Source organism: Trachymyrmex septentrionalis, unplaced genomic scaffold (assembly GCF_001594115.1).
Source record: "Trachymyrmex septentrionalis isolate Tsep2-gDNA-1 unplaced genomic scaffold, Tsep1.0 scaffold7, whole genome shotgun sequence".
NCBI classification, from domain to species: Eukaryota; Metazoa; Arthropoda; class Insecta; order Hymenoptera; family Formicidae; genus Trachymyrmex; species Trachymyrmex septentrionalis.
This window is the reverse complement of record NW_017305884.1, coordinates 2,354,352-2,363,530: the sequence shown is the minus strand read 5'-3', so window position 1 is coordinate 2,363,530 and position 9,179 is coordinate 2,354,352. Positions and strand designations below refer to the sequence as shown.

General features: G+C 32.5%; 1 protein-coding gene across 2 annotated transcripts in view; it reads right to left on the bottom strand.

Annotated features, from left to right (window-relative positions):
• Positions 1–44: 44 nt before the first annotated feature.
• Positions 45–9,179, bottom strand: part of LOC108753619 (collagen alpha-1(I) chain) — a 302,527-nt gene continuing 293,392 nt past the window's right edge. For both annotated transcript variants that reach the window (XM_018495385.1, XM_018495386.1), the window contains 14 exons: positions 7,556–7,585; positions 7,033–7,393; positions 6,036–6,427; positions 5,695–5,706; positions 5,317–5,421; positions 3,177–3,432; positions 2,420–2,494; positions 2,182–2,276; positions 2,007–2,099; positions 1,798–1,920; positions 1,688–1,702; positions 1,294–1,488; positions 1,093–1,208; positions 45–429 (listed from right to left, as the gene is read on the bottom strand). In XM_018495385.1, coding sequence (XP_018350887.1) covers positions 132–429; positions 1,093–1,208; positions 1,294–1,488; positions 1,688–1,702; positions 1,798–1,920; positions 2,007–2,099; positions 2,182–2,276; positions 2,420–2,494; positions 3,177–3,432; positions 5,317–5,421; positions 5,695–5,706; positions 6,036–6,427; positions 7,033–7,393; positions 7,556–7,585 — 2,166 coding nt within the window. In that variant the 3' untranslated portion in view covers positions 45–131. The remainder of the gene's footprint in view (positions 430–1,092; positions 1,209–1,293; positions 1,489–1,687; positions 1,703–1,797; positions 1,921–2,006; positions 2,100–2,181; positions 2,277–2,419; positions 2,495–3,176; positions 3,433–5,316; positions 5,422–5,694; positions 5,707–6,035; positions 6,428–7,032; positions 7,394–7,555; positions 7,586–9,179) is intronic.

The window sequence follows — 9,179 nt, the reverse complement described above, 5'->3', positions numbered from 1 at the left end:
TATATATATATATATATATATATATATATTATATATGTCGCGCGAAGAAACGCAGCACGCGCGCATCTGCATTCTATTTACATAACGATTCGATTTTCGCGTTGCGAAAGGATGGTCGAAGGTGCGAGTATTCAGTATTGCATAAACTCTTCCAAGTACTCCATATAATCGTTCTCCGACATCTCGACGTCGTCATCTAGCCGATTGTCGGCATTCCGTCGTCTCCTCACCAGCTCGCTCGTCACCTCGATGCAGAGCAGCGCGAATTTATTGTCGCACGAGTATCGTACTTGTTCTAACAGTCGACCGCCGGTCAACGGCGAGCCTAGTCCATAACGATCCGAGCTGCTTGAGTGCCAGGCGTCGCAGTAAGTGTCCATGGCTCGGTCGCCGAGTTTGTGAGAACCGTGCCACGCAACTTTTTCGGGCCTGTAATTAGAACAACGTTAATTTCATGATATGAAGGAAATAGCAAGGAAATATATATATCGTTATATACAGTGACTGCCAAAGTTTTCGACCAACACATAATTTTACATATAATTTTTGTTAATGTTGATTTTCAGTTTATTTTATTAGTTAATAAAATTCATTCAAACAGAATATATATATATATATATATATATATATATATATATATATATATATATATATATATATATATATATATATATATATATATATATATATATATATATATATATATATATATATATATATATATATATATATATATATATATATATATATATATATATATATATATATATATATATATATATATATATATATATATATATATATATATATATATATATATATATATATATATATATATATATATATATATATATATATATATATATATATATATATATATATATATATATATATATATATATATATATATATATATATATATATATATATATATATATATATATATATATATATATATATATATATATATATATATATATATATATATATATATATATATATATATATATATATATATTGATTTTCTTTTATGCAATAAAATCAATATATTTTCTTTTATATTTTATATGCGTATACTTTTTCTATACTAACCACGCAAAGTCAGTAAGGATGTTCTTTCCATTGAAGCTGTAGATTCTGGGATTCTGAGAGAAGTACGCCCCATTTCCATTGAACATCTCTTTCCAAGAATTGAATAGCACGTCGCCCTACATTTCGCCGGATTATTAATCAAAAATATTCGATTTTTAATATTGATTATTATAATAATAAATAGATATTATTCCTAATTACCTTTATGTTAACTATGGGAAGATCTCGATCTCCTAATCTGACAATGCTATCGACATTTTGAACTCGAGAGCTGAGAAAAGCGCGGAAGGTACCTCTTAAGCCTGCTCGTCTTGCTTGTCGATAACAAGCGTAGTCTGCTCCTCGTATACCGTGCATATCTCCGGTGAACGGTTCATTTAACGCAGCCATCCTCAACTAAAAAATATAATTTGCATGAATAAATATTTCCAATCGTAATAATAGCGTGCACATTTTTTTAAATTAAAGATAAATTTACAAACATTTTAATTAAAACATTAGATTTCTTTATTTGTGCACACCAATTAAAAAACAAAGTGAAATGTATCGCAAACAAATGAACTGAAAAAGTCGTAATTAAATATACAATTCTCACCATTCGTGGATACCACTGCATAGCGTGGAAAAAAATTGCAAATTCGATATTAATACGTTTAATTTTTACAAACGTGTATTTCGTGAAATGAGTTTAAATCGTCAACTTACCCCTGTTCCGTCGGCTTTCACTGGTATCTGATTAATTAAGTTGGATGCTTCAAAAGGAGGGTTTGCTGGTGGTGGTGATGTCGTTGGTGGTGCTGGCGTTGTGATAGGCAAAAGTGACCCGAGCTAAGGAAGATTAAAAGAAATTTGATTTTAATACAATTATTAGTATTCTATGACTTATAATAGCGATGCAGTTCTTTAATACTGACTGCAATGTATTGCCATCCATTATTAACTCTGACTAGTAAAGCTTGCTCGTCTATGATGTAAGCCAGGGTCCCAACTGGACTAACACTAGACATCTGTAAATGTAAAACAAGAGTATTAAAATTAGATTTACACGCACATGAAGAAGCAGTTATTGTCAATTATAGAGAATTTTACTTTTGTCATGGCTTCTGTGTTTTGGAACGTAACAGCTCCTGGCACAATTTTCGTTGTACTTTCTAAAGGTCCCCTTGTTGCGGTAGTAACAACACCTTGAAAATAATTTTTCAAGTTTCAAAATATAAGAATATCGATGTTAATATGCAGTTAATGAAAGATATTTTATAAAGCATTCGAAGGAACAACGATTCTGACGCATATTCGTTTTAATATCATACTAGATAATAAATTTTACCTAATTGTTCTTTCAGTTCTTTCAGTTGCTTGAGTTCACGTAGAGCTTTCAATTCGTCTAGACTACTTCTGGCTCCTTACGGGTATGCGAGTGTGAAATTTAATTTTGTTATTTAATAGATATAAAGAGCATGCTCGATAAAACGGGGTTTCGTTAAAGCACTTTGAATAGTTCATTAAAAAAATTATTATTAATTAAACTAATTGACTAATTGTTAATTTATATAGTGTTATTAAATGTTCAATTAATATATGATATTGAATAAAATTTAATTCAATTAAAATTAAATGTAATTTATTCTTAATATAATAATTTATAATTCGTATTTTAAATTAAAATAAATTAAATTAATAATCCTTATGACTCAAACAATAAATTCCGTGCAAATAAAATGCCTGTGTGAATTTCTACGGTTGTTAGTGCGTAAATTAGATATAAGGCGATAAGATACAGTTCACAAACAATTGTAATGTACTTATGAAATGAAGTTAACTTGCAGTCTACAAAGTTTGTACTCGACCTCACCAATTATCGCATTGCACAAATTCAGAGTCGAAACGTCTGCAGTTAACTTTATTTGATAAGTGCATTCCAACTGTTCGCGAATTATATCTTATCGTCTTATGAATAATTTATGCACTAACAACAGCGGAGGTTCACATAGTCGTATTTTTAATTTTGTTATCGAAGTGCTCTGTCACTCAAGTACCATCAAACTGTAATAACTGTCGACTTCGTAATATCTTAATGCCTTTACCTTGCCTAGGGGGATAGTAATCTCTTTCTCCGAAAACGTGACTTCTACCGATCCCGGGTTCTCCTTTCTGCCCGATTAAAGACAAGCCGGGCGGACCAGGAGGTCCGGGAGGACCTGGAGGTCCTGGAACTGGATAATAGTTTCCTTTAGATGGTATTCCAGGAGGTCCAGGAGGTCCTGGAGGTCCTTTTTGGCCCTCTCTTCCCGGCTGTCCAGGAATTCCGGGAAAACCGTCATCTCCTTTGTCGCCTTTGATCTAAAAATATATTTTAAAAACCATATTTATTGTGTGAATAGATCGTCACAATATTTTCATAGAAGCTTAATATAAAACTGTAGTTATCCCCTTCCCTTTTTTCGCTGCATCGCATCGTTTCGGTAGACAGGTAGATAGATTTGTAGGGAGTCAATAAGTAGTCAAGTATTGCTAAGAACATAGGAGCAGTTGATTTATCGGAAACGTTGAGGAATGAGATGCAATGATCGCTTAGGCGCATCACGTCGGCTTTCTGTCGACGTCTCTTCGTTGCGTTCTTTTTCACGAATGTACAGCGAAGACGGTTTACGTGCTAGGCGCGAGAGGCATCCTTTCGATCGTGGGAAGGCGATATCGGAATTTCCTGTTGCTCTTGACTGTAATCGCTCTTTCTCGAGGAATAATCTATCCTTGTCGTTATCAATGTTGTATCATGCCCTTAGAAAAATGATGGATATCTTGAGCGATTTTTATCTATGTACTTTGTATTTTTATGGAATTTCCGTCGAAGAGATTTCTTTTTATTGCATTCACTAGATCTCTACGATCTCTTGGCTGATAGCCGTAAGAAATTCTGATAGGATGTCCCAAAGGTATCAAAAAAGATTTTAGAAATTGTTCAACGATTTTCTTGTCGAATTTCTTCAGGTCTCAACAGGAATCCAATCAATCAACAGGAGGATCAATTAAAGTAAAACAAAAATTAATTAGAAAACAAAGTTACGTTTTACATTCTTAAGGATGTATATATTGTTTCTGCAAAAAGTAATTGGAATTGATTTTTGTACAATATAAATGAATGTTATATATAGGTATATGAAACAATTCAATAAACTTAATATTTATATTTAACAATAAAATTTTATAGTTTAAATAAAACTTGCATTTTATCATAATTATTTTTTAAAAATATGTCTATTTCTTATTGAAATAATTTTTGATCCAAGTTCTAAATGTAGCTATCAAACTTTTTGTATTACTTTCAAATACAATATAGAAAAATCTGTAATTTTTTCATTAAAAGAAATAAGTGTAATACATCCTTAAATTTTAATCCATGAAAAAGTCTAGTTTCATGATAAGTGCTATTCCTAAAAATTTTAATTAAGGAAAAATTAGAGTTTCAAATTTATCGGACAAAGAATCGATCTTATAAAATATTTTGTTCTTATATGTATCCATAAATTGTAGGTTTTCGTAATATTTTGTATACAGCATAATTGCTGGTCTGCTTTACATATTTTGTAACTTGATGTTGTAATATTTAAAAGGATTGTTATTCGTCTGCAATGGTTGTGAATACGTTATACACGTACACAGGCAGAAAAGCGAAGCGCTATCGCACGTATCAGCACGCGTTATTTGTCAGTTGTCAGCCATGACAGCTCGCGAAACTCTGTTCGCCGCGGCGGAGAAAATTTCTGTTCGGCGCAACGAATAAATCCAGCGACGAAGACGCGAAAAAAAAGGGAGCATGCCAGGCGCACTCTTGCATTAATTTCCATCACTCGCATTGCGCCGCCCGTTGTTCAAAGACTTCCGCATCGTCCTATTCACAAGGATATATATGCCCCGCCACTTTAATCTGCCAGACCGAAATTGCGCGAGGTGAAAACCATTATTTTTATTTCCGCTCCTTTTCCACCCTCATCCCTCTCTTCTCCCTTTGAAAGGCAACATTTCTTGTTCTCCCTGCTCGTGGACGATCGACTGACGAGGTTACTCACATCTCACTCGCATGAGATTCCACTTTGAGAGGAAGCTCGGCTTGACTTCTCTATTTTCGCCTTGTGGTAGGCGCTTGGATTTATATGTAAAGTTTGGAGCGCGCGAGAGAAGTTTACATAGACGATACCACGACAAGAAACTAGAAGTTATACTTACACCGACAGAAACACCGTAAGGACTCGGTGCGCCAGGTTCCCCTTTTTCTCCCTTGGGTCCCATTGGTCCGATACTTCCCGGAATTCCAGGAGTCCCAGGACGACCCTGCGGAAGACAGTGACAGATGAATCGCTCGTTTGCATTTTAATTAGCGCAAGGGATTTGGTTGCTGTGACACGTAATGATATAATTTTGATATGCGTTTAAACGTTTAATAAATGTTCTTTGCGTAACCGCGACGACTAAATTCGCCCTTAACTTTACAAGAAGGTGCAAGAAAAACATTTGTAATTATATCTACTCCAGGAATAAAAAAAGGCTACATTTAGCGCTTGTGCAAAATTTATGTTGTTTCGTACGGTTTGATTAAAAGCTCACCTTCATCGAGTTCTTCGGTTGGCATTGTGAAAAATAGCACTGCTTAGAAATGAGATATTTCAAGATAACGCTATTACAGAATATTTATCTGATGTTGTTAATACTGAATACTAAGATAGTATTAATAATTATATAATAATTATGTTCTCTAACAAATAATATTAAATACTATCAACAATATTATTATTATTCTTATTATTTCATTATATATTATTTAGCATTATTATTTAGCATTCACATTGTTACTGTTATTCTATTCACATCTATTAATTTAGTTAATTATTTGATTAGTATTATTATATAACGTAAAGTGAGATCACAAATCAAAATACAAAATGTACCATCCATCCTGGTAGACCGATTTCTCCCGTATTTCCTGGCTTTCCGGGAGGTCCCACGGGACCAGGCGGTCCAGGTCGTCCTCTTCTACCCCGTTTTCCTTCGGCGCCTTTCTCACCTTTGATGGTGATATAGTCTCCGGAATTGGCGACGGTAGTGGCTCCAGGAGGACCTCTCTCACCTCTTTCGCCTTTAGCGCCAGGTATGCCGGGTAATCCTGATACTCCGTCTTTACCCGGTTCGCCTTTATCTCCTTGAGGCCCTTGAATACCGTTTATTCCGGGAATACCAGCTGGCCCGGCGTCACCCTTATTGCCTTTCTCACCCTTTGTGCCCTTATCGCCCTTGTATCCGCGCGCTCCACCATCGCCCTTGTCCCCTTTTGTGCCAAATCCTTAATTAAATAACATTTTAAATATTAATTTTGTTGCCCATGTTTTGACGCAATAGATATTGCATTTCTTCATATAAAAAAAAAAACATTATTAATAATCCAATATCTTTAACTGGTAAAATCATATTTGATGTTGTAAAAAAATATCCTAGAAAATCGAGAGATATCAAATTTACCTTAGCTTTTTACGTTTCTTTATAAATTTATGTAATATGTGTGTCTCCATTTTATTTACTAAAAATAATTATTAATAAAACAATACAGACATAATTAATAAATGATAGCATTACGTTTCCATGTGACGCAATTATAATATCATTTATTTAACTTTATTTCTCTCAATTAGATTTAGTCTCATCGGTCCAAATTTAAATTATAATTGTATAATATTATTTATTTAATTTTACTTAATGTTTTATTAATATTAAACTTATTTTATTACGTTGAAGACGTAATAGAACGGTTAATAAAAAAAATTTAGCTAACTTTGTTATATAAAAGGTAAAATTATGTAAAAAAAAAATCAAATAAATAATGATTAAATGAATAAATATTGGACTATGACTAAATTCGTCATTGCTATGTTTAAAGAAAAATTTGTTCACCTAGATCTCCCACGTTTATACCACCGGAACCGCTTACACCGGGTGGACCGGGTGGTCCTGGAGCTCCCAGTTTTCCTTCAGGTCCTATATCGCCCTTATCACCTTTTTCTGCCGGTCGCCCGTTTTCTCCAGGTGCGCCGGGTAATCCAGGTGCTCCGGGTGCACCAGGTTCACCTTTGAAACCCTGAATTCCTCTGGGACCATCTTTTCCATGGTCGCCCTTAATACCTTTGTATCCAGGTTCGCCTTTGATGCCTTTGGATCCAGGTATTCCAGCTTCGCCTTTAGGACCGGGATTTCCTGAAATGCCTGGCTCACCCTTTTGTCCGGGAAGTCCTGGTCTCATTGTGATACCTTCCGGCTAGATAGACAAGTATAAAAATAAGAGATTATTTTATGTAATTGATGAATTGATTGCATACATATATGAATAGTTTGTCGGGATTTTATAATTTGGAAAAGGAATTCCAAGTATCAGAGAAGATATTTACGATGCAATCAGAATGCTCCAGTCCGTACTCACTCTGTAAATATTTCGAGGTTTCCAACTAGGCTGCATGCGCATAATAATCGAAATTTCCCCATTAGATCGTTGGAATAACGTTGCGAGACTGAAAGCCTCGCGAGCCGGCCTGACACTGCCGTCTATATGTTTGCATCGCTATTGATTAGTGGCGAACAATTGTTGCACGAACAATTGTTGATGGTGCATGATTTGCAATTGCTTTAGTGTATATCGATTTATGCAATAGAATCGTAAGTGCAAATTGCATTCTTAAATACGGAAGTTTCTTTCATTTGCTACATAATTTGGATTCTCTTAAAGTTGAAGCAAGTTTTTAGGCATACGGAAAATAAGGAGATTTTTTTTATTTGTTTAATTATTTTTAATTTTATGAACAATATAGAGTATATGTATGTATTTATACAGAGAAAATTATTTATTTATTAGTAATAAATATAGAGTTGCAGAATTCATATATTAAATTTAATATACTTTACGTATACGTCGAAATGATCCCCTCAAATTTTGGTGTTTTAATTTAAACACAAAATGTATATGTTAGAAAGTAACGAATGATAAGTAAAAATTAATACAATTGTAATATTTTGACACAATTTGTAATTAAATTGTTGAGAATTTTGGATATTTCTTCCAAAAAAAAAAAAAATTAATATTTATGTAAATAAATTTATCTTTCATTCATATACTTGTCTTAGAACTTAAATTTGGGAACTATTATTTTTATGTTATTTATTCACTTATTTATAAATTATGTTATTTTAAGATCGAGAAATATTAAATCGGTTTATATAAAATATTAATATAATAAAATTAAAACAATTAAGTTAAATTAATAATCAGATATGTACATATAAATTCAATATATTATAAATTCAAGAAATTTTAATCAGAACTGGTTTTAATACAAAGTACAAAATGTTTTATATTTTATATATTTTCTATTTAAGTGTTCCAATGATTGCATATTTGTGCTATCTAAAAGTTACGTTATTTAGAAATTAATATATTTGTATATTCAATCGAGGAAAAAATTATAAATTAATACTTTATATTATTTACAGATATCTCATTTAAAATAAATTGCGAGAAAAGATTAATCATTCTTCTTTGCAGTGAATTATCGTGATTCATGATATTCAGTACGCAGATCTTTAAATCGAACGAATATTGATACAGAAAATACTTGATACTTTCAAGCTCTTCTTTTTAATATTTTCTTCTACAGTCCGTGAGGCGATTATTTTCTGTTTCGCATTAGTATGGCATTTCGCTATAAATCATGTCACTGCGATTTCTGTATATCTATATATCAATGCCACCGTTCGTTTCATAACTAGTCGTATACATTCAGAGCTTCTCACAAATGGTTTGAAACTTTTAGACTTCTTCGACTATTGATAGAGCAACGTTATAGATTCTTCTTCATTTCTTATATTCAACTACTTATATATCGGCATAGATATAGTTCTTTTTTTTTAATAAAAAATTATGAGAATTATTTACGCATCCATCTTATTTCGTCATAAATAGCTTCGTTGTTGGAAACATATTAATAACAATAACGATATTATTTGATTCAGTTAACGACACGCTTTGCAATTCATTAATATTTCACATTGAT